The 25,397-nt window shown below is 35.7% G+C and overlaps 1 protein-coding gene across 1 annotated transcript; it reads right to left on the bottom strand.

Moving 5' to 3' along the window:
* Nucleotides 1-21,546: 21,546 nt before the first annotated feature.
* Nucleotides 21,547-25,193, bottom strand: LOC129799954 (uncharacterized). Its single transcript, XM_055844263.1, has 5 exons — nt 24,995-25,193; nt 24,780-24,848; nt 24,517-24,714; nt 21,981-22,394; nt 21,547-21,890 (listed from the first exon to the last, which is right to left on the bottom strand). Exons 1-5 carry the CDS (start codon nt 25,097-25,099, stop codon nt 21,825-21,827), a joined length of 852 nt encoding a protein of 283 aa, XP_055700238.1. The 5' UTR covers nt 25,100-25,193; the 3' UTR covers nt 21,547-21,824.
* Between the last annotated feature and the right edge of the window lie 204 nt (nt 25,194-25,397).

Raw genomic sequence — 25,397 nt, 5'->3', positions numbered from 1 at the left:
GTTGTCCTCAAGGGAAGTGTATTTACCATTTTCAAAATCTATATCACGGGCTTTTTAAGAGTTTTTTTGCTTGAAGTTATTAATTTGGCCAAAACCATGGCAAATTGGATTGTTGTGATGAACACTGTACTCCTGGTGTTCAAGGAATCTTCCTGGTAATGCCTTGAACAGTCACTGTCACAATATTTTGAGTGGTATTTGTCAAAAATAAACTTATCCACATATTTATTCACACACAATACAATTGCACAATATGAGACGCTTGCAGAATACTCTAAAATATTGCAAAATATGTTATAATTCATCAGATATAAGATGAAATGTCCAGGAGCAAGATGTCCCACCTGCATTTCACAAAGAAAAACAATGTCCCAACTACATTTCGCTGCAGGTTTGGGACGAAAACACTGTTACCCTTGGGGACTATAGGGTCATATATGACCCGGAAAATTCTACACGCTTTTTTGGAAAATTGAGAGTAATTTATTATATCAAAATATGCAATATACAATCTTTGGATATTCTATTTTGTATTTCTAAAGAACTTTTTGCTGAAAAAAATAAATGAATATAAAAAATTTTGAAAAAGAAGTCATTTCACAAAGTTCAAAATTCGTGATTTTTGATCTCAAATATTTTCTTTTCCTGAATATCTGGAGTCTTGAGAAAATTAGCCAAGAATCTTACATCCTTCTATTATGATGTCGTGCACAAACCGATAGATTTCAATTAATGTAAATAGTCAAAAGAAATTGTTTTTTCCCCGGGTCATATATGACCCTAATGACGCGAAAGAGTTAAACTGTGAGAAAATCTCAAAATTCCAAAATAGCCATGATTCCAAATTACCCCATCTTACACTAAAACAGGGAAAACACTTTAATTTCCAAAAATAAAGCATTTCAAATGTCCTGAAACCTTTCTATTGCTAATCAAATTCACTCAAGAGAGTTCAAGCAAACTGAAAAGTCCTTTCAACTTTGCCTTTCATTTTCCTTCTCTGTTTTTGATGGATTCAAATGCCTGTGTAAGTTTTCCAAAAAAAATGCCATATAATTTATTTAGAGTGAGAACATAAGAAGCAAAAAGAAAAACCTTTAAGGATAAATTTCTCAATACTTCACAAAAAAAAACAGAAAGGAGAAAAGAGCAAGGCAAATCTTATCAGAAACGACTTTTTTATTCAATTTAATTTACACATGCCTCTTCATATAGTACTTACATATAATATGTACATCCTTAACATTCTTTTTTTATGTTCACGATGCTTACCCCTTCGTAGAGGCGAAAATGCGAAATTTTACATGGATTTTTTCTTTGCTCTGCTTGAGAGTAATTTTCTCATTTGTCAAAGCATAGGTAATATTTTATTTCTTCCTGACTCTAATACACACTCTTCAAGGATTTGAAGAGGATGAGGGAGTACAACTGCAAAGAAATTTCTTTCGTTTTTCTATATAAGTATTTTTTAACACTTTTTCTTGGTATACATGTGGAAAACATCAAGGGAATAACCTCAATAGACTTTTCTTCCCATATTGGATTACAAGTTAAAAATTTTCTGGCTTTAAGACAATAATTCAATTCAAAAATTCTAATTAAAATACAAGTTTTTTACAGAATTACTTGAATACTTTAAATGAACTAATTTAGAGAATATTAAAAGTAATCTGAAAAAGCCTTTAGATATTATGATTTCGAGATGTGATTCTCTTGAAAGCACGCAGAAAAAAAGGTTGAAGATTGAGTTATCGACCACCGCCGCCTTAGCGTTTATGACTAACCTCCAGAGTAAAGCGATATAAACGCTCATAAGAGCCGAAATAGAATATTTAAGATGTAAAATTTTAGAGTAAAGATTTATCTCGAATTGCACAGAAAAATATATCGTAAAACTGTTCGTAAATGTTTAAGAATTCCCAAGGGGTTATTCTTATGCAAATTGAGTGGCTCGAGTTCCCGGGTTCCCTGAAAAAAAAAACGTATGGCAGGGGCCTCTCGACATTTCATTTTTCCATACGTTTTTGCATAGATTATTTTTGCTTTTTCTCAAAGTTGAATAGTTATATTATGTTACTGTAGTGACTATATTACGGAAATTAAAATAAAAATATTATTTTAAATGGATTTTATCCACTTAGCGTAGTCATAACGATTCACATAGCGAAGCGCCCGGATTAGCGACTTGACAGTATTGAAACTTTAAGAAGTCGTGTCAGGCTCATGACTTTTTGACAACCTACTCTCCACTCTGTACCATTTGGAATAGGGAATTTGAAGACCTATCCTTGTCAGAAAACGTATATTAAGATAGATTAAATTTTTTACATTTTATTAGAGACTTTAAATAATTCAGGGCGTAGGATCATAGATTTAGAGGTTCTTTTCCGTAAATTTATCTTGCCTAATCATTTGCAGCCAAACTTTGCAGGTTAAACGTTCTCGATGATGAGTGGTATGTTTACCTGTGGCGGTAACAAAGGTGTGATGAGGATATGAATGATGTAATGTATGACCCTTTAGTGGGAATGAATGTACCTGTGATAAATAATTTGACTACGTTAAGTATGTGATTGCTATATTAAAAGACCCGTTGAGGGTATTGAGAGATTCTTGGAAGAATGTAGAAAAGAGTTAGAATCCGGCTCGAAGGACCAGTTTTATGGTATGTTTACTTGTAGTGGTAAGAAAGGTAGGATGAGAATATGAATGATGTTATGTATGACCTGGACTGGAAGAATGGATAAAACAGTTAGAATCTGGCGAGATTTAACAAGATTCCCGATTTCTACCAATTCCTGCAACAGCGCGATGATAAATGCACCTTGCTTTAATTCATGTACAAGTTTATTTCACAAATTTTAACAGAATAACTGAGATAATTAAGAAAAATTCTTAAGAAGAAATATTTCAGTGACGCTTCGATGACAGCTCGTTCAAAAGTGTTCATCATGAAAAGATGTATGGCGCTACGTCAATCAGTTCCGAATTTCGCCGCTTCGAAATCCGGCATTTCGGATGAGCAATTCAAATTTTAACCGACAGTACGGTACCAATCAGCCTAAGTCTTTATGGACCATATACTTACTGGACAATCGATACATAAATCATCTTAAGGGGGATATTAATTCGCAATTTTTTGAATTATTAGTTAAAAACAATTTACAACTACACACTAAAAATAACTGGATATGTATAATTTCGATTTTAGGCTTTTCCTTTTGCTAAACATCTAACTTATTTTTAACCTTCCTTCAGAATTCAAATGATTGTCTTATCAATTAATCATTGCAAAAGCAAAAATAATAATTTCTAAAGTCATGTATGCGTGAAACTGCCCCACACTTCTCTATATCTGCGGAGGATTCGAGATTCTATTTCATAGAGCTTCTTGAAAGTAATTATTTTAAGAAAGCTCACGCACATTATAGGAAGAAAACTGATATCGTGAAAGGTCTTTTTTTTATATTTTAGTCTCATTTTCATATCATCCCCATCAATTGCTATGTAAGTGGTGAATGAGTTGGAAAACTTTGGTTTGAGGGTAAATTGTGGGAGGGAGTGATGTTCAACAATAGTTTACGATAAACGGTGAGTGATTTTTCTCCGGGATGAGGTAGAGGATGTGGCACACACAAAAGTCAATTCCAGACCATAGAAGGAAAGACATCCCAGAAGAACCTATGCAAGCGTTTGATATATAAAAGGATGGACTTGAGTGGGTTGGGAAACTATAAATAGCGACATTGTTAGTAACGGAGTGAGATTTCAACCTCGGTTTCCTTCCTCTGTATAATGTTCTGATTTGATATATGTAACTCCTATGGAGACGTTCGTCAAAGGGTGAACTTTTGCTGAGAGTATAAGACACAATTTATTGATACATTTAAGTATCAGAATTTCTTCATCTTCCCTCTTTGTGCCATAACTCGATTTTTTTTTCAACTTTCCTACTCGGACAATTTCTGAGTTTTGTCTGTCCTCTCGAAATCAAGTGGTGTAACTTCTTCATCCCCTAAATAGAGCTATTCCCTTTCACTTTATCTCTGGGAAATTGGAACGAAACCCTTTATCATTATCATCCTGTTCTTATTATGGGCACTTCTTCACAGAAAGATATTTTCTGTTGATTCCACAAAAAAATTGAGTGGTATCCAATTAAATGTTGAATTGGCTTTCAAAAGTCATTTACAGCGAGAAAATGTTAGTTGAATCAACTAAGATATTAGTAGTTAATGACGATGGTCATCAGTGCCAACGTTTATATATTATGACTTTTCCTACTAAATTAAGCGCCAATTTTTACGAATAAAAGGATGGCAATAAGACAATTGAGAACAGTTTCCAGTGCCATTCGCGCCGTAAAAAAATTAATTCTCTCACATGAGAAAAAAGGCTATCAGTATCAGTGAATTTTTACACTGGAAAAACCATTTTGATTCCATTTTGAGAAAATTGCATGAAAAATTTTAAATTGAGAACAGTTTCCAGCGAAATTCAAGATAATAAACAGTGATCTCAAGTGACAGAAAGGTTGTCAGTGTCAGAAAATTAGCCACTTCACTGGCAGACCCAGTTTGATTCTACTGGAAGAGTTACTTGTAAAAATAAAATTGAGAACAGTTGTCAGTTCCATTTGCCACAAAAACTGTGCTCACGCATAAAAAAAGGTCACCAATGTTAGTGATTTTCAACACTCCTGACAGAGGAAGTTTGATTCATTTGAGAAAATGGCAAGAAAACCTTGACAATTCAAAATTAAGAACAGTCGCCAGCGCCATTTGCGTTGTAGAGAGCAGTGCCCTCACATGAAAAAAAGGTTGTCAGTATCTGAGAATTTTTACACTACTGGTAGAACCACTTGATTTTCTATATCAAAAAGAGCGTGATAATTTAAAATTAAAAACAGTTGCCAACGCCATTCGCGGCACAAAACAACTTTGCTCACACAGAAGCAGAAGAAAGAAATAAAAATTTGCCAATGTCAGTGAATTTTGACACTTGAAAACCCACTTTGATTTTTATGCAGAAATTTATTGACAATTTAAATTTGAGAACAGTTGACAACATCAGTCGCGGTGAAGAAGAACTCGCGGTGAAGAAGGAAAAGGATGCCAATGTCAGTGAATTTTGACACTGACAGAATCAGTTAAATTGCTAGAATAGCTTACCAATTTAAAATTGAGAACAGTCGCCAGCGCCATTGCGGCAAAAAGAATTATGTTCACACATAAGGAAGAAATAGCCAATGTCAATGAATATTAACACTACTGGCAGAAGCACTTTAATTTTCATGCACACATTTTTCGACGATTGAAAATTGAAAACAGTTGCCAACGCCATTCGCGGCAGAAAACAACTTTGCTCACACAGAAGAAATAGAAATTGCCAATGTCAGTGAATTTTAATACTGGCAAAAGCACTTTGATTCTTTTGCAGAAATTTGTTGACTATTTAAAATTGAGAACAGTTAACAACTCCATTCGCGGCAGAAAACAACTTTGCTCACAGAGAAGAAAGAAATAAAAAATTGCCAATTGTCAGTAAATTTTGATACTAGGCAAAACCACTTTGATTTTAATACAGAAATTTATTAAGAATTTATATTTGAGAACAGTTACCAATGCCATCCGCGGTGAAGAAGAAATGTGCTTACACCGAAGGAAGAGGATGCCAATGTCAATGAATTTTGACACTTACAGAACTAGTTAAATTGCAAGAATAGCCTAACAATTGAAAATTGAGAACAGTTGCCAACGCAATTCGTGGAGGAAAAGTCCTGTGCTCACACAAAAGGAAGCAGTTGGCAATTTCTGTGAATTTTTCCACTGGCAGTCAGTTTATTTATTTTGCAAGAAGTGCAACAAAATCTTGACAATTTAAAATTGAGAACAGTCGTCAGCACCATTTGCGGCAGAAGAACTATGTTCACACATAACCACTTTGATTTTTATGCTAAAATTTTTTCGACAATTCAAATTGAGTACAGCTGCCAGCGCCATTCTCGGAGAAAAAGACATGTTCTCACACAAAAGGAATCAGTAGTTGCCAATTTCTATAAATTTTTCCACTGACAGAGCCAGTTTGTTAATTTGCAAGAATGGCAACAAAATCTTGACAATTTAAAATTGAGAACAGTTGCCAGCGCCACTTGCGGTAATAAATGGAGATCTCATGAGGAGCAAAATGATTTCACAGAATTTGTACGCTTAACGTCAAACCTTTAAAAGCTTAAAGAGTTGAAGAAGAGAGTTCCCATGATATTTTCACATGCTTTTTATCATTTTAATGATTACCAAATTATGTGGTCCATAGCACACATAAAATTTATTGATTTTCTGGGTACTTTTTTTCTCAAAAATCTCAAGCACAAAAAAAATGGGCAGAATCTTCAATTTGATCTTAAGTGAAATCTCTTGACGGGATGCCAATAAAAATGGATTGTATGTATATTGATGGGAGAGAGATCATCATCATCAATGAGGAGGAAAAAAAAAGTGCTACATTCACGTTTTTCTCATCTCATTCTCCCAACACATGGATTTGTTTGTCCATTGGGGATTTTCCTCAGAAATTCTCCCGATATCGACTTTGGAAATGACCATCATTCTGCATTTTATTGCATTTCATCCCTCTATCTTTTAATCTTGTGTAATCTTCGGAAGTCTTTTCTCAGCCAAAGAGTTTTACAGATTAAGAGATTTTCCAAAATTACAGTGAGATTTGAAAGAAAGAGAGAAAAATGTTAAAGAAGATTTTCCGACTTCAATGTTTTTTTCTAGCTTTGTTCTAAAATACCGCACACACGATATCGAGTAAAAGAAAAGCCCTCAAGGAGGACTTTTTCTGTTCACTGTCACATGTGCTAGTCATGAGATATTCTTTATTGGAGCACTTTTCTTTTCTGCCGTAAGACGGTAGAGGAGGAGGACGGGAATGCATTGAACAAAAAAAAAAAAAAGAAAGACGGAAAAGTTGAGTAAATTTATTTTCACCAACATTCATACAATAATTTAACATTTTCCCTGGAAGTGTGACATTGAAGGGTTCACATAAGAGAATGGTAGTTTGAGGGCAATTCTTTGGCATAAGAAAATCCATCAAGCTTGCACAATCATATCATCCTCTTGTGCGTGTACTATTTGGATGAATCGATGGTGAGAGGGTGAATATCTCTTTATGGAGCATAAGTGAGAGATCATAAATAAAATGGGGCTCTTTGTCATATTTTGTAAGATACAATAAGTAACAAAAGGGGATTGATACATTTCCTGAACAGATGCGGATTTTATTTTCATGACACATGAAAGGATCATAATACTCAAGTGCCCTTGTTGTACAAGATGATAAAAAGTCCAGATAAGCTTATGATAGCTGAGATTCTTCACAGGAAACGGCTCGTGCCGCCTTCTCAAAGTGCCAAAGGGTATTAACAGATTAAATTAATAAACCTCGGAGATGTAATTCGGCCAGTTAATAATTTTTTACCCAAGTAGCAAATATTGGTCCTCACGACGTACTTTTCCGAAATATAGAAAAATTCTTTTTGCTCCAACAAGTAAAATTAAAAATTTCCCTTTGATACAGCAGATAAAACTGATAATTTATCAGAACACAGAAAATGTCCCTTTGCCCCTAATGGCCTCTACACATTGGGAGAAATTTTTGTCAAAAATTGCTTTTTTGAATGAAATTCCCTGCATCGTTGTTGGGGGAAACGTCAAATTTCTGTCAAAAACGCAATTTTTGACGAAAATTGTTCCCAATGTGTAGACGCATTAACATCGAAACTAATAATTTCTCAAAAGACAGTAAATTTCCCTTTACTTCATCAGCGAAATTAATAAATGTCCAGGATACAAAAAATGTCCCTTGCCCCAAAGCAGCTATTTGTTAACACCGTTTTCGCCAGGGAGAGGTGAAACAAAAACATTCCCAGAACGCAGAAAGTGTTCCTTTTCCCAAACAGATGACTATGATAATTTCCTAAAACTCTGAAAATAAACATTTAGCCCAAAAGGTAAGATCGGGTGAAAGGAAGTATCTGGAAATTCAGAGGAAAATTATAAAGAAAAATCAGAAAATTCATCCAAAAGAAAAAATATTTCTAACGTATTCTAACTGTTCCTAAGAACAGCACCTATTACCCAAAAGCTGAAACTGATTATTTCCCAAAACATAGAAAATTGCCCCACCAAGACAAACTAATAATTTAGAAACTTGATGTACGACTCTAAATTCAGACCCGAAGCGCGTAACGTCGTTAGCCTTATTATGTTGCAATTCTATAATTTTATTGGTTAATATACTTGTGTGAAGTATGTCTCTTTTGAACTTTGGCTATTCGAGACTTTGACCCAATAGCTCAGTTCAGTAATAACCTTTCGAAGAGACACACTGGTAAAAATAGAAGGATCAAATTGATTCAAATTTGATCGTTTTGCAAAGGATGGATCAAAATTCGAACTATGAATGCACATTTCTCATAATAGGACATGTGAATTTGATCCATCCTTTGCAAAAGGATCAATTTGATCCTTTTATTTTTACCAGTGCAAAGCTGCTCCAAAGCCAAGCCAAACCTATTCGAAAATCTACCAGAATTTAGCGCTGATTGTTCTTCCATTTCGAATTTCGGTATATCAACAACAGTGTGTAAAAGTTTGCTAGGAAAAGTGAATTTTTGTGTAGTTTTTTTTTAAATTCAAGATGACAGAACGTTTAATTTACAATTTCAATAAAATAAATGTCCCTTTTGTGCACTTGCTCGACTTTATATAGGGGAATGTAGGCCAGCTTCGCACGTGTGAGCTTTCGAACGATGAGAATTCTCTCTTTATTTCCAATGAGTTGGTTCCGCATTTCTTAGCCATAAGTTAAGTATTAATGAACCTTATCTTCATTGTAAAAATAGGCAGCCAAGCCCTTCTTTCCTAGGTGCTAGGATCACAAATAGAAAATTGGTCCAAAATGGGTAGTTTTGATGGCGCACATTTCATTTGATTTCTCATAGTTAAACTCATTTCTAAAAAAAATCACTTACACAGTGGATGAAGAGTATACTTGAGATGATATTTACGTAATAACTTTTTGCATCGGAGGGAAATTATTCTCACGGTGGCGTAAAATTCTAAAGTATTTCTAAAGTGTGTGTGGTTTCAAACACTGAAAGTGTGAGCGTTCGCACATCCATCAGACAACACCAGCTTGAAAATAATAGCCTCACTAAAGCCTCATAAGCCACAGTGAGACATTCGCGGTCATTTCCTCTTCGACAGGCGTATAGTCTCCTTCTCATCTCCATGAGACGACGGTTATTGACAGTGTGAACCCTGTGAACATGTTCATAGTTGATTTTTCGATATTCATTAGGAAGAAAAAACAGTGCTTACGAAAATGTAAAAAAAAGGTGTTTTAAAGATCTTCTTTTAGTGCAGTGATAGTTTGCGCGGATTCACGGGGGTACAGTATAACAATCGGAAAATAATTTTTAATTGTAGATAAAATTTATTTCGAGAAAAAAAGCAATGACGAACCCAAACCCCCATCGTGTGAATGCTGTCCCCGGAGGCAAGAATCGCACAAATCGTCATATTTTTTTCATTTTTCTATCCAGCAAAAACCAACAATTCTGTGATAGTAACCTAGGCATGCATAGAAACCTAAAAGATCAGAGAACTTTTTGGTGTAGTGCAATTCACTGCCCATTTTACAGTTTAGTCAGAAAAAAAGTCCTGAATATGATGCACGAAAAAATGTGCGAAGGCTGCCTACATTCCCCTAACTTGTCGTTTTAACCCTCTAAGGACGAGAAGGTCAAAAATCGAGGGTCAGAAAAAAATTATTCCTTCTAACTTTTTTCAGCAAAATACAGCTTTAGAAGGCCGTAGGAAAAATTTCATTTTTGGATCACGGGTGACCCAATCGTCCTTAAAGGGTTAAACGTTCGAATTTCGAATTGAGATACTTTCGAATCGGTAAAGGAAAAACCATAATCGGAGAGAGCTCTCAAATCGGAAAGGTTATTACTGAACGAGAGGAACCGGAATTTTGTCTCTTTCTGGGGACGGGATTTTGACTTTTTGGAATTTTAGCTTTTCTGGATTTCGACCCATTGCATTGTATAAGTCATAATTTCTTATCGTTTTGGAATACCGTAGATGCAGGCGACTTTGTCCTACGAGAGTGAGTGGCCCCTGCTTTCCGTAAACTCTTCTTTAATTCTATCACTTAAGGATGGTCTTTATCAACCGGACACGGTAGATGGGATCGATTAAAACCATCCTCTAGTGCTAGAATTCAAAAAAGCTTACGAAGAGCAGAATGGCAAAATAAACTCCGAAGGGAAAGGGCACCAGCATCAACGGTAGGGATTTTTTTACTTTACGTGACTGGCAGAAATGTGCATTTTGCATGGGGAATATATTTTTCACAACTGCTAATTCATTCAGGTATTGGACAGAGATTAGTCAATATTTGGTCAATATTTGGTCAGATTCTTTGTAGTTATCGCGACATTATTTCATATGATTTCATTTCTTGTTTTCTACATTTTTTACTAATTCATTTATTTAGTTTTTAATTTTCAGTGTTTTTAGCCATATAAAATTCAAACGGTATGAGATATCGACTTCCGGTCTTCGGTACCCCTCTTCAAATCACATTATCTCGAAACTAATTTCTTTATTTTCTCCCTTCCCTCTTTATACGTTCCCTATCCCCCTAAAATACGTCAAAAATGAGGTTTTTCTAACTTTGCAAAAAATTGGCCTAAGCGATTTCAATGATTTTCAGATATGTTTTGTAATTAGTCCATCTGAAAATTTCGTCCTTAGACACCTTTCACTGGTTAAATTGCCATCTTGAACTATTCAAGGTCAAAGGGCCTAATTTTCAAGAGATTTGGTCAAATTAAATTAATTAAAATATTGATGATTTTTGAAATACTCTCTTCTTGAACAATTTTCAACTTCAAGATGTTTATATAAGGCAGAGTTCCTTCTCGGGAGTTTTTTTTTTCAATTATCAAATTTTGCTTCTTGGGATTTTTATACAACAAATTATAAATGCTCCAATGGTTCCAAAGACGCAAGTTTAGATGAATTTTTCTTAAATTTTTGTTTAAATGACTGGATATTCTTTTAATTTGCTTTGTGAAGTCGCATCAAGTCCAACATAATATAATTTAAATAATTTAAATCTTACTCATTTAACACATTTAGCACACTAATTTATTTGACACCAAAATTAATTTATTATTAAATTCTGTAATTTTATATTATAAAATAATTAATCAGATTGCAAATGTATCTCTGATGGTTTTTTTGAGCGAAAATGTTGAAACATTTTCATAAATTTCGCACATGATTTAAAGGATATTTACGATATTTTCAATGTGTTATATTTTAGAATTTTGGGATACATTTTCAACCTGATTGCCTAATGATTTCAGGTGGAAAATGTTGTCTCAACCCTTCATGAAAGCAAGAAATCAGGAACAGTTCTTTATAGCTTCCCCAGGAAATAAATGTGATATTTTATTCTCTTAAGTTTACGGAGATGGGAGAGGAGTGTGAAATAAATGCCAATAAAAGAAAACCCAGAAATAACCATATCTTGTTCTTGAGGCAATATTTCTAACCCATCCACCCAAAGTTTTTCACTTTTTTTTACCCACTTTTACTATTTCCCTCCCAGAATATATCCTACCATGTAAGAAAAACTTTCAATCTCCTTTGCAATACTTTAAAAAAAAATCTCCCTCTGCAATCGCTATATTTTCAAAAGCCCTTGATAAAAAAAATCCATTTTAACACTTGTGTTTTTGTGTGATAAAAATAAAATTGAATGTTCATTTGCAATAACGAAAACAATGGATTTGTAATGCCTTGGGCAAAATTAAATTACCCATTGAATTTCATATAAATTATTTTTGCATAATTAGTGGTGGCCAAATTCACCGCAAAAACACAATTTATTTATGACAGAAATGGCAACAAATGCAAATTAGTTTGACAAACATTTTTAGGATATATGCAACATGTAATGCAATTTAGAGTAGGGTAAATCTCAATTTAATACGATTCATCGAAGCTTTTCGGGTGCGTTAACAGGATAGTTTTTTCCTGAACAATTATTTGGATAAAGGCACCCCATATGGCCATTCTGGAATAGAATTCTGGAGTTCCAAAAAGATAGTAAATTGGCTGGTAGTACATAGTAAATTCAATGGTGATAAAACCTGTTCAAATGAACGCAAAATTCAAAACATAATAATTTCAAAGTAGAAATTAAATTGAACGATTTAACTGGTAAAAATAGTTCAAATTGGTCGAAAACTCGAAAACCTTTCAAATGAATCCTTACTTTTCGCAATCGGTTAAAAAATGCGATCTCCGGGGCCTTTATACACTTTGAATTTGAAAAAGAACGTTAGGAAGGTTATTGTCATCTAAACCAGTGTGTTGTATAAATAAAATTTCAGGGTAAGAAAAACGTTTTTAAATGTCTTCTACCGACTGTCCTATACGTCCTGTACCGCCTCCTTTCCAGATTGCTTTATCTATGGTGTACGGCGAGTAGTCTTCTGCAATTATTATTATTCGTATCGAGACACTTTATTGGCTGTTACAATGTGATTATTACAATGTGCTCCGTGTTGAAAGAATCTGCTGATAGTAGATCGCTTAAGAACGCCTTCTCCGTAGTGAATGCTTCTTCCGTACTCCTGAAGTTTTATGAGCAGAGGCGGTGCATTTTATTACGTTTCATTACATGTGAAAATGTATTTTTTCAAAACATTCAGTGGTTTGCACCGGGTGAGACTCGAACTCACAGCTGTGAAAGTCGAGTCAGAGATCTCACCGCCCAAGAGCCAACGGTCTTCTTGCCTATTGCGCCACTGAGATCCCCACTTCTACAATGAGAATTAATGGCTTCTCACTTGATTTCTGGCGAATCCTTCTGCCAGTGATTCTTCTATGTCTCACTGACCTCTATAACCTCGCTGTAGTCTCCTCGACTTTCCCGATCTTGTGGAATAAAGCGGTAGTTGAGCCGATTCCCAAAGTGTCTACACTACACTATCTTCCCCATCTGATTTTAGGCCAATAAGTATTCCACCCGCTATTTCCCAACCTACCCTTTCACAATATCCACATCCTGTGCTACTGTCCGGCATTTGGGGAAACAGGGGAGGATATCCCTGGGCGACTCTGCTCTGCCTTCGTCATCCTGGAGTTTTATAGTCCTTCATTAAATACGCCACAATAGAGGTCTAACACTGATCAGTCGCATTTTCCGGACCTGCTTTTAGGACTGCCTTAACATAAGTTATAAATAAATTAAAATCCTTTTGGATCCCAGTTTGGATCGGATGTCAGTAAGGTAAAGTGCCCTCAAGTCAACCGGATCCTCAATTCGACCGGTAGAGTTATTTATTCAATTTATTTATATTTACGCTAATATTTGTCGTATGATCTAACATTAATAGGTCAATTATTCCATAAATCAATACCAACCAGTGACAATTTTATAGAAATTCACCATTAAAACATTCAAATATTGACCACCGGTCGAGTCGAGGAACCGGTCGAGTCGAGGAACCGGTCGACTCGAGGGCACTTTACCTTACATTTGGAGAGAAACAACCTTCTTTGCGATGTGCGAAGATCAGTCTGCTTTTCGAAAGAATCACAACTGTTTCGGCTTTATTTTGAGTCAATCATGATTTTCGATTGGCCTTGGATAGACCCATGTTTAGCATTCAGTTCCTTTGGGACTTCTCCAAAGTTCTTGACAGTGTATCTCATGAGTTAGTCTGTCACGAACTTTGTGACTTGTTTGGTTCTCCAGAAGTTTCCGTTCGCCTGGTCTTGTCTTACCTTTTAACTCGATCTCAAACTTCGTCAGATCTGTTGACTTGATCTCAAACTTCGTCAGATCTGTTGACTTGATCTCATCTTCCCTTGACCTTACTTACAAAGTACTTCAGGGCGTCAGGGCTCTATTCTGGGTCCAATCCACTCTTTTCATCAATGGCCTCCCACAGGTGACGTAATTTTGGTTTATTACTTGTATTCAGATGATCTCTTATATTTAAGGCTGTAAATAATGATCTTAAACGGACTTTCATTCAAGCCTTGAATAATGGTTAGGTTCTCAATCTTAGGAAGAGTCACGCTTTTGTCGTTCATCCGAGAGATAGACGTTGGCACCCTATTACATTTCCATAGTAATCCGATCACTGAGAGAAATCCGAAAAAGTTAAAATAACATTCCGAAAATGTTAATTTTACCCTGCACTATTGATCCGAAATCGGTGTAAATAATACCCTTTTTAGGTGTATTAGGGGTTAAAGTTATCTTTTTTCATGTTAATTTTACCCATTTTACCCTTAAGGAGGTGTAAAATTAACATTAAAAAATGTTGATATATTTTTACACCTAAAAAGTGTTAAAGTTATGAGGAAAAAATGTTAATCGCACCCTCTTTTTTTTCTCAGTGATGAAGTGATTCCATTCTTTCCTAGGGTCAAAAATCTGGTAATTGTCTTTAATAAGACGAATAAAACACTCACTTGTAGGAGAATTCTGTAACAATTTGACAGTCATATGACAAATCTCCGTGATAAAGTCGAAGGCAAACCAACATTAAGGACGAGTAAGCATCGCACATTTACAATTAGTTCTATGAAACTCTTAGTAACTGATGTGAATCTGATTGTCGATTAATTTTTTCAACTTTAGAACGTAAAAAAAAATAATTTTTCATATGACATTGTCATATTGCTACAGAATACCCCTACTGGTCAGATCATGTGACTGAAATCTATCGTCCAGTGAATGAATAAATACTACTGCCAATGGTGCACATTAGCAAAAAAAGTGAACCGCCTAGACAATAGATGCAGGTACGAAATTGAGTTTCGAGTTTCGACATGAAAGTGGGTATTTCAGTCGATAGAAATATTCATTGTCACTGATCCAAACACACCGAGATGGGCTGCTGTGATATAGTAGCGGCACTGGTTGCCCATAAAGCTGTGCTATAGAACGGCTACTCGTAACGGGGGATAACATAGAATAGGAGTGGGGAAGCATTAGGCTAGCGCATACTAAGACGTCCCAGACCGGTATTTCTAGTGCCTTTCAGTCGGGGTAGATTTTTTTTTGTTTCTCATTTTTTCTCTTCTCTATTTAAATTTTTCTGACTTAATCTTCTTTTCGTTTTCTTTTCTTTTTCTTGTATTTTGTTTTTTCTTTTATCTAATCAGACATTGTAAGAGGGGAGGACCCTAATTATGTTTAATTTAAAACGAATAAATAAATTCAATTCAAAATTCATAAAGGGCCCAATTGTTGCCTGGATGCATCGGTTATCCAAAATGGAGAAGTGACCCCTGGAAAAATCTTATCTTAGGGCCCTGATAATCCGATTTTTCACCTATATGGGCTGGAGTTCGTTTTCAGTGCAAGTGTCGAGGAGAAGAATAGCTTGAAGCTAGTTTTCATTTTATATTTACGTTACGTCTTCAAACTCTGTGAATACGATCATGTTTGTGATCGAACTGATTCTCTTCTTAGTCTAACTACTGCTCTGCTATCTTGAAGTTCGCGTGGTGGACTTTATTTCCGGCTTCTTTGCACCGGTAGGCCCTAGTACCTTGTTAATACATAGCTCGTAATTCTTGAATTTTCTACTAGATCTTCAGGTCTCCGTGTACCTGGTTCAGGGAATCGCACTTTCTTAATTATTTCTTTGGAAATACAAGGTGTCATTCTTTGGAACTCCCTCCTCGGAAACGAAAATAGGGGCTTATTTTGAGTCATGCGACTTCTAATTATTCCTCAAGCCCTATATCACAATTATAATAGTTTAAGATTATAAATGAGCAAGAACCGTTTGAAACCGATCAAATGTCAAATGAAACTTGTTCGTCAATGGTCAAAACGCTACTTGGACAAACTTATTTTGACGTTTATTCGGTTTCAAACTGTTCTTGCTCATCCCTGCTTTAAGGCAAACTTTTGCACAAAGGGCAGTCTGTTTTATTTTATTTCGAAATAAATTGAAATTAACATTAAAAATTAAATAGTTCAAAATTTTTTAAAGGTATGTTTCTTATAAAAAAAAACTACAGTTTTAGTAGAGGTTCCCCGAAGACCTTAGTTAGATATCTCAAGCTGTTTGGTCTCTGGTTTAAATTTGATTTTAGCGACCCTGATTATGTTTTTGCAAATAAATTCTATTATTTTTCTATTAATAAAATTGCAATTAAATTTTATGAAAGTGACTATAGTGAGTATCATGACCCTAAAATATTAGAATAATATGACTCTTCAGTAATCCAGTCACGCGATTTCTCCGGCATATTTCATATCATCACTATTGTTTGACCAAAAATTGTGCGCGAAAGCAATATACTCGATATAAATATATGAAAAGCGAGGAAAAGATTTCACAAGATTTGACGAAAAAGCATCTGAGAACAATTTCCTTTTTGTCCGGTCTTAGCTAGACATGACAAGAATGTTAAATTATCCCATAGAAACATCTGAAAAAGTCGAATTTGTTTATCGCAGGAATAGATTTTTTTTTGTTATTTTTATGGGCAATATATTGGGTGGTATAAAAAAAAAGCTCTGGATAGTTGGAAAAACTTTCTGATGCGAAGATGCAGAAGAACTTTTCACGTACTAGAAGTAGCAAACGCAAAACTTTATCATCGCACTTGGCGATAGAGGCACGTTCTCTATTTAGATTTTTCTTCAACTTTTACCATTTTACTTGTCATTAAATTATTATTTTCCCACCTCTAGAGTTTTCTTTGAGTGGTATCATTCTGCTTGTAATTTGTAGGTTTGGGATGAGGAAAAAAAAATGCGTCACGTGTTTGAAACATTCTGCATGTTAATCTCTTTTGGAGTTGTTCTTCTCAGGACTAAAGTAGCTCTCTAGCCAAATACTTGTTATGCGTATAATGAAAAAACAGTGTAAGGATTCTCATCAGCATTTTAATGCGTTACCATGATACTTCATACACTTCATCCCATGAGCTTTTGATGACAATGTTGAGTCTCACTGAGAATCCCATGAGAGATGTGTGGGAAATTCTAAGTGACTTTTATAGTTCCACATGGCTAAACCGTTGCTCGTCTTTTTCCTTCTTTTCATCTGTTGAACACTCTCCAAAAAGAGATATGACATAAATTAATTTCCTCTATGGTACTATTTTACTTCCAAAGTATATGAAATTACTCTCCCATTTAAATTTATTATGAGTTTTCTTGTTTATTTGTACAAGAGTTTAATGTCTTGTTAGTTTTACCTCATTGCGCAAATGAATGTTGTGTTGCGTGAGGTGTGAAGGGAATTTGTAATCACAGATTATTGTTGAGGAAGCCTCTTAAATACCTTCATTCCTTCCATTTCTTCTGAGAATTGGGAATTGTTAGAAAAAGCAGCACGTAAAATTGTCATTACTATTCTAACAATTTCTCTTTCAAACAAAAAAAAAACAAAAAAAAACTTCAAATCAAAACCAACAAACAATGTAGAAATATTGCACGATATAAAGCTATCTCTAAATATTTGCAGAGAATCATTAGCGAATTCATACAAGGTAGTAACGAGTAGTATTGGAATATCCCAATATCTATTTATTAAAAATCTTCAAAGCAAACTCTGTTGATAATAATAGTAAAAAAATGCTGTTTTGTGCCATAAACGATTAATAACTTCATTTTGATGTGTATAGAATATACAAGAAAGCAAATTGAAAATACTAAAAAAATCATCTTAAGAACAAGTATTGACTGTTTCGGAATATCCACTATACACACACTATACTTGTGTTATAATTCATTTTTTTTGCAAATCAAGTCATTCAAAGAGATTAATAGTTGAGTATTTATTTGTGAAGACAAGAGTGATGGTAGAAAAAGCACATATTTCAGTTAGAATCAAGGGGGACGTATATCTACTCTCGTTGAAGTAAAATGTTGTTCTACGTCTGACTGTCAGGCTTATTGTTAACATTCTTGATTGTAGATTTTTTAGATGTATCATTGGATTATTATTATTAATCTTGTCGAGGCCTAAAAATGGCTAAGTCAATGGCAAGTCGACTTGCCGACATCAAGTCCCCTACTCCAAATGCGTCAGAGGACAACGGACAAACACACAAATGGAGGGTGGTTTGGACCACCCCACAGTCACAAAGAACATCACAATTGGAGAAACCCTATCGCTGCCTGTTGTCTCTCGAACGCGCTACGCCGCTTCTCAAACGATTGAGAGACTTCCATGTCTTCCAGTCTTGGTCACCACCAAGAGGAAGGCTTTCCGTTAATTCGACAAAATCTGGTGAAAAAACTTCCTTCCACAGATTAAGTCTGGCCTCCTCTGGAGATTGGTCAAGTGGTTTGATAGAGTGGCAAAAGCTCTTGCGAGACTTCAGCCTTGCTCTTGGTTTTTTGTGACCATGGAAAAGATGCTTTGATTCAGAGGGAACCTTAGACATCTCTTTGCTGGAGATGATTTTCCATTGGATGAAAGTGGTCACTATCGCACTCTTAGAAAAATTTAGTCTCAACTACCTCATATACAGTTCTGAAAACTATAAAATATAGTAAGCATAGACCCATCCATATATTTAGGTAGGGTAACTAAATAAACTAGTTGACCAATATTGGTTCCAATATCTTTTTCATTTAGTTATCATAACTATCCAGTGACCAATATTAGTTGGTATATTGATTTCATTTAATTAACACAAGCAAATATAATAACATGAAACCATGAAATAATTGCCGCAATTTATCCACGTAAATATTGCCTTATGTTCTCACTACCAATAAAATTATTATAAGTTTTTTTTTTTTAAGATTATGAGAACCATTTTAAATAGATTTGATAATAATCACCCGATCAACTAATTTTCATTAGTAATGATGTCTAAACTTTTCTAAGAGTGCAGTAAGCTCATCTTATAGTAAACTCTTCATGTCAAATTTAATCCCTTGTCCAAACGATGCATCCTAGTAATTCTAATGCCCTTGACGTTTAAGGAAATTTTGTCCAAACGTTGTACATTGAAGACATGACAACGCTGAGCAGTCTCCCAGAAACTAATACAGCGTTTCGTTAACAACTTCTAAACAAATTCACCAAAAGGTGTTCTGAAGTTCCTAGAAAAGATGGATTAAAATATTCTTAGAATTTTCGAACAGAAACCTCATAGACACAGACATAGTCTTTCTCTAACACTAAACCTACCGACCGTTTTTGGCCATTTTTTGGTAGGATACTCAACAAATTTGTATTGGAAAAGAGCAAAAAACTTAAAATTTAAACACTGAAAAATATATTACAAGCATATTTTAAGAAATTCATAAAGTTTAATAGCGACATTGTATCGTTTAAATATGTGTTAATTTTATACCGGTCAATTTGACCGGGTCTTGGTAGGTTTAGTGTTAAAATAATGAGAGACTCGGTTTCTATAGTAGATTTAGTAGTTGCGGTCGGAAAAGCCAACTGTTACCAAGACCGTTCTCCTTGAAAACAGCTGTCGCGGATCCTTAATATTTGCCGTTCGCGTGCGTCGTCTTCAACCTGGCATTGGAGAAAACGATCTGTGACTCCGACGTGAGCATGAGAGGGTCATACTCAATAAGTTCACGCAGCTCCTGGCCTATGCTGACGATATTTACATCATGGGACGCTATCCCAGAGCTTTAAAAGAGGCCTTAATCCAGGTTGAGCATGAGGTAATTTTCTGCACAATGTGCCAGCATTTTCTTTTTTGAATCTTCCTCAAACGCCTCTTCTTTTCAGTATTCGCGACTTAAGTGAGGTTACCGAATAGTTCTTACATGTAAATCCGAAGAACCTTCGTAAGATCATCCTCACAAATAGATCCCCATCAATTCTGTTTAAAAAATATAGGTTTAATCTTGCTAGGCTCTTAGGATTGGTTTTGTAAGCCCTAGAGAGAAAATAGGAAACTGAAGGTGACACCCATTTTTAATTTTCCTCTGCGTATAATCGGAATGAAGGATCAGGATTGGTAGGTCCGACGGGTCCGACCGTCAACTAACTAAACCAGAGGTGTGCAAGAACCGTTTGAAATCGAACAAACGTCAAAAGAAACTTGTTCGAAAATGGTCAAAACGCTACCTGAAAAGACTTATTTTGACGTTTATTCAATTTACAGTAGAGTCTCTCAAATCTGAATCTCTCAAATTCGAACGTCGTTTGGATTCAAAATGTTAATTGTGAGGTTATGTTAGAAAGTTCCTATTCTTGGTGAATGAAAATCATATTTATGTGCTTCTTCCTGAATGTTTACATATATTATGGTCGTGTAAAATGAAAAGGAAGTATGTTACCACTAAGACTTGCGAGAAAGTACGGAAATTTGATTCAAAGTACAATTTAATCTCACACTAATTTCGTTAGTTTTGAAAAAATCGTTCGAATTTACGAGGTGAGAAATGTCAAAAATACCCCCCGAGTGTTCGAATTTAGGAGACTCTACTGTAAAATGGTTTTTGAACACCCCTGGACTAAACAATTGTGGGAAAGGTCGTACGAAGCGCATTTCCGGATTTTTATTTCGATGTTGTCATCGGTTTTATTAGTTAATATGACTAACCGATAAACGTAGACGATGGAATTTATACCCTGAAAGTCATATCCATTGTAATAATCTTTGTTGATATTGCTGAAGTCACTATTGACAATCCAGGTGACGAGGCTTTCACGTTCTTTGTTGTTTAAATTTTTTATATATGGTCCCTGGGGTTTTTTCATCAATGTCGTCACTTGATCTCGCAAATTGTCTTATCTTCAAAGTTAAAGAATATGCACAAAAGTTCATTTTCCTTTAAGTGAATGTTGATACAAAACTCATGTCAACAACACATGATGATTACGATCCGTTTACCTTCACCTTGATCCTCAGATCGGTCATGGTTCCATTGCAAATAATTCAGAAAATGTAAATACAGTAGACTCTCGCAAATTCGGCTCTTTTAAGATCGGGCTACTTTTTAATTCGGGCAGCAATTAAATTTGAAAAAAGTTTGTTGACATTTTTCAAGTTTGATTATGATTATCAAATGAAGCAAATATGCTCAAATTTGCCATGGTTTGTTTTAGTTTTGATGTGATTTTGCATTATTGAGTGATCTTCATGCAATTTACGTTATATATGAGTGTGTAAACTCAATATCTATATGCACATGAATAAAAAATCGTTGGATTTCAAAAACTTTGTCACCCGAATTTCTGTCTAATTCGGCTGACATTTCGGTCCCATATGCCCGAATTTGAGAGAGTCTACTGTACCACAAATACTGGAAGAGATATTGCCCCCTTTATTGGCGAGAATCAAGAAATAGTGGTATGGAGAGGTGTGAGGTAGGAAAACCTGAAAAAAAGCAACTTCCTCACCTCAATTCACTGCTGAATTGATCACCATAATGAAAAATCAGCTTGGGTCAATACACAAAAGAATGAAGATGTTTGTACCACTTAGCTTTTTTTTGTATTCGCTTTTGCGATTTATTCTCATTGCTTTTATCAGTCAAAAGAAAACAATACATTATGTGTTTACATGAGAGGTTCTTTTGACTTGTAAATTTTCGTCTGTTTATAACACAGATAATAAGTAAACTTTTATTTGTTTATTAATTGTAATGTCTGTTTGAATAAATTCTTGTTGTTTATTTGTCATCGTCCACAAGTGAAAGAAACTTGTTTAAAAGACGCGGCTTTAAGAGATGTGTTGAATTCGCGAAGCCAGTTGTAGAGGCTTTTATGTGACGCATTGGTGTAAAAACCCATGACAACGCCGGCTGCAGCATTCATCGTGGATGTAGCACTGTGAAAGAGATGTTGGTATCTCGATCATTCATTTCATTTCATTTGCGATCTTGGGATATTCCCAAGAGGCTCGTCAAAGTACACTTACTTTTGCGCCAATTGCCTGGCATCCAGTTGGAGGGGGTGCCTCTGTGCTTGGAGGATCAACAGAAGGTCCTCTAGGCGGCAATCCATCAGGAGTATGAGGTACTTCATTGGATCTTGCAATGCAGACACGGGAATTTAGAGTTGCCTGAGCGCAGTATCTTGAACAGCATTTATTTGAATCTGTGCAGGAGATGCCATTGGCTAAGCAAACTGCACCGTTGGAGTTTGTTGCACTGTCTGGTTCCCCAAATCTATTACTAATCAGTTCCTCAATTGTTATCACGTTCTGTGGAATGGGAGCAACTAGGGCAGGCTGACCAGGAGCTGGAGTAGGTGGAATTATTGAATGATTCGGAACGCACTTGTATGAGAAACTAAGACATCGCTGTGAGCAACACTGGGAGCTCATTTGGCACTGGAAACGAGAAAAAAAATTGTTCCTTTATCAACTTTGAGGAATGTAGGGGAAAGTGCCCATGCTTGATACTTTTGGAAGCTTCGTAATGACTAAATTTTTCCTATGTTTCTCACTAAAAGGGACTCCGCAATATATTTTAAAAACTGGCCACTTTCCCATAGTTTTTAAAATATGGTTGCGATGAGTCACATATATATTTTGAAACATAGAAAATTTAGTCATTACGAAGCCTCCAATGGTATCAAGCATGGGCACTTTCCCCTATTAGGTGAGATTCTTAACAATCTCACCTACTATAATCCTAACAAAATTTCATGTCGTCCGATCGACCTCAAACTTGGCCAAAATGTGTTTCAGCACTTCCTGATCACGAATATATATGTGGCTATTTTACGTTCCCGGCCGGCCGGCTGGCCGGCCGGCCGGCCGGCCGGCCGCTCTTTGGAGCTTAATAGCTCCTAAACTAAAAAAGATATCGACTTGCGGTTTTCGGCAAAGGTTATATATCGGGTGAAAATTGCAACTTGGTGCATTGACCCCCCACCCCCCACCCCTCCTTCCGCCATTTTGAAGACCCCCCTTTTTTGTTTTCTCAATAGCTCCGTCTTTATGGCATCGAGCGGGCTCAAATTTTAGTATGTTATAGCTGGGCCTTAGAGCTTTCCATCAATACCAAACTTAAGGTCCCCCGACCCCCCTGACCCGAGCTATAAGGGTCCAAAAAAAATTTCTTAAAATGGCCATAACTCCGGTTCTAATTGTCAGAATTTAAAAAGTGAGGGCTTTTTGGAAAGCTCTCGTGAAATGCCATTTCCCCTTCTAACATCGCAAGTTCATAAAACCACCGCTAGGGGCGCTATTATTAAAAAGAAAATTTTTAAATCTTATAAGTTAAATAACTCAAAAATTCCATTGTGCATCGGGCTGAAAATTTAGTATGTTGTAGCCGTTGATTATACCTATCAAACAAAAAAAACCTTAAGTCGATCTAAAACCCCTAACCCGAGCTATAAGGGGTCAAAGTTCGAACATTGACCGGCCTCTATCTCCGGTTCTAACTAACATAGTGACCTAAATTTTACCTTTTTGGTTTCGTATCGATGAGCACTTTCAGATGGAAGTTCAAAAAGTTACCACAGGTGGCGCTGTGATAGCGTCAAAATTCATCGAAATTCAAAGTCACTTTTCTCAAAAACGGCATTGTGCAAGTTAATCAAATTTTAGTATGTTGTAGTCCAGTCTAGGACGTTTCCAAAATGGTGCGTATGTGCGCTGTGGTTTCAATAGAACCGGAGATATGAGGGGTCAAAGTTCACGAAATTCAAAAAATCATATCTCCGGTTCTATGTGACCGATTTTGATGAATGAGGGCTTAAACGAAAGATCTCACCAAATGCTACAACTTTCTAGAATATTTGAACTTCGTGGGGCCAACACCAGGGGCGCCACAGTCGAAAAACCAATTGCAATATTACATAACCTCAATTATCTCGACTGTCGCTGAACCGATTTTGATGATTACTTTAACATAATTGTAGACCACATTTGTCTCTACATTTCGTCCATACATCATTTTTCGATCAGACTACGCTATCACTCCGATTTTGCCGTTTAATTGTGAAAAAAATGATTTTTCCCATAATAACGCTTTGAAATCACTCAGATGCCAATTTGACTGCCTCTACTCCACCAAGACACTTAAAATAGGGGTTTAAATGGAAAGTCCCGCAAAATACAACAATTCTTTGATATAGTTGAAGTTCAACAAATGACTACTTGGGACACTCTGGATGAAAAAACGAGTTAAGAAACAAAAAACCTCGCTTATCTTGGCTTCTGAGTAATCGATGAGTTCAAGTTCTACGGCAAAATTATAGAGAACATTCTGGCCTACATTTCACCCATATAATACTTTTCTGTCAGTTCATCCAAATCCTTGACATTTTGGTTCAAATACAAAACTTGTATAATTTCACGAATTTGATTCAAGATAACTGAATGGCGTCTCCCAACTTCAGCTCCAAATCGAATTTGCATGCACTCCGAGTTAGCTCACGTTAAGAATCTCACCTACATAAGCCGGTTAGGATTATCTGTCCCTTTAATTTTGTGGACTTACATATTCGCCGTCCTTGGCACATATTGGAGCAGTATCATTTTCCCCAAAGCGATTCTCAAGGTTTGATCCTCCAAATGACGATGTGGAGTCAATGATCATGGACACAAGATCAACTTGTGTTCCACCCGAACTACCTGGGATGCATTTGTAGGAGAAAGTTAAGCAAGATCCAGAGCAACAGTGGTACTGTTTTGTACACTGAAAACACAAAGAAAACTTCTCTAAAGTAAATTACTTTACGGATAAAAAAAGAGACTACTAACATATCCTCCATCGGGAACACAGAGTCCTCCAGTTCCTGATTGTCGCCGCACACGTAAAAGTGGATGAACCTACATAAAGCATTAAATTATTCAGAATTTCACTCTATAATTTTATTCACGATTGATAACACATCTACTGATTTAGGTCAAATTTAGTGTCACTTGGAGGTGTGTTCAATTTCCACTCCAAGTAACACCCAAGAGTCTTTTAGTACCTCATGCAATTTATGCAAGTTGGAAGACGGATTTAATTGACGAGCAACAGATGATGCACTTGTTGCAGCAATTACAAGACACCACACCACAATTTGAGGTCCCATGTTTCACTAAATATGCAAGCACAGTCAATATCTCATTTGATGCTTCTCACCACCAACTCCTATCACTGAATGTGGCTTTAGACTGACCTCCAACTCCAACACTCAGCGTCTTTTATGTTAAAAACTTTACACGAGGCATTGTCTATGTATAGGAACTGCTTCTATACTCTCATTGAGACTTTGGTTATTTTGCTCTACACTCAGTCCAACTTTGTACATTTAAAAAAAAAGTTTTCTCAATGGAGCAACCAGCTACACTGGGTTATTCCTTTAGGTTATTCCAATATCACAGTGATAG

This window comes from Phlebotomus papatasi, chromosome 1, assembly GCF_024763615.1.
Source record: "Phlebotomus papatasi isolate M1 chromosome 1, Ppap_2.1, whole genome shotgun sequence".
NCBI classification, from domain to species: Eukaryota; Metazoa; Arthropoda; class Insecta; order Diptera; family Psychodidae; genus Phlebotomus; species Phlebotomus papatasi.
The sequence above is the reverse complement of the archived record's forward strand: the minus strand, read 5'-3'. Positions and strand labels throughout refer to the sequence as shown.

Coding starts and splice junctions, on each gene's coding strand:
- LOC129799954 (XM_055844263.1), bottom strand. CDS start 25,099: ATGGGACCTCAAATTGTGGTGTGGTGTCTTGTAATTGCTGCAACAAGT. Junction 24,849..24,994: donor ACTTGCATAAATTGCATGAG/GTACTAAAAGAC, acceptor TGCTTTATGTAG/GTTCATCCACTTTTACGTGT. Junction 24,715..24,779: donor GTGTTCCCGATGGAGGATAT/GTTAGTAGTCTC, acceptor TTGTGTTTTCAG/TGTACAAAACAGTACCACTG.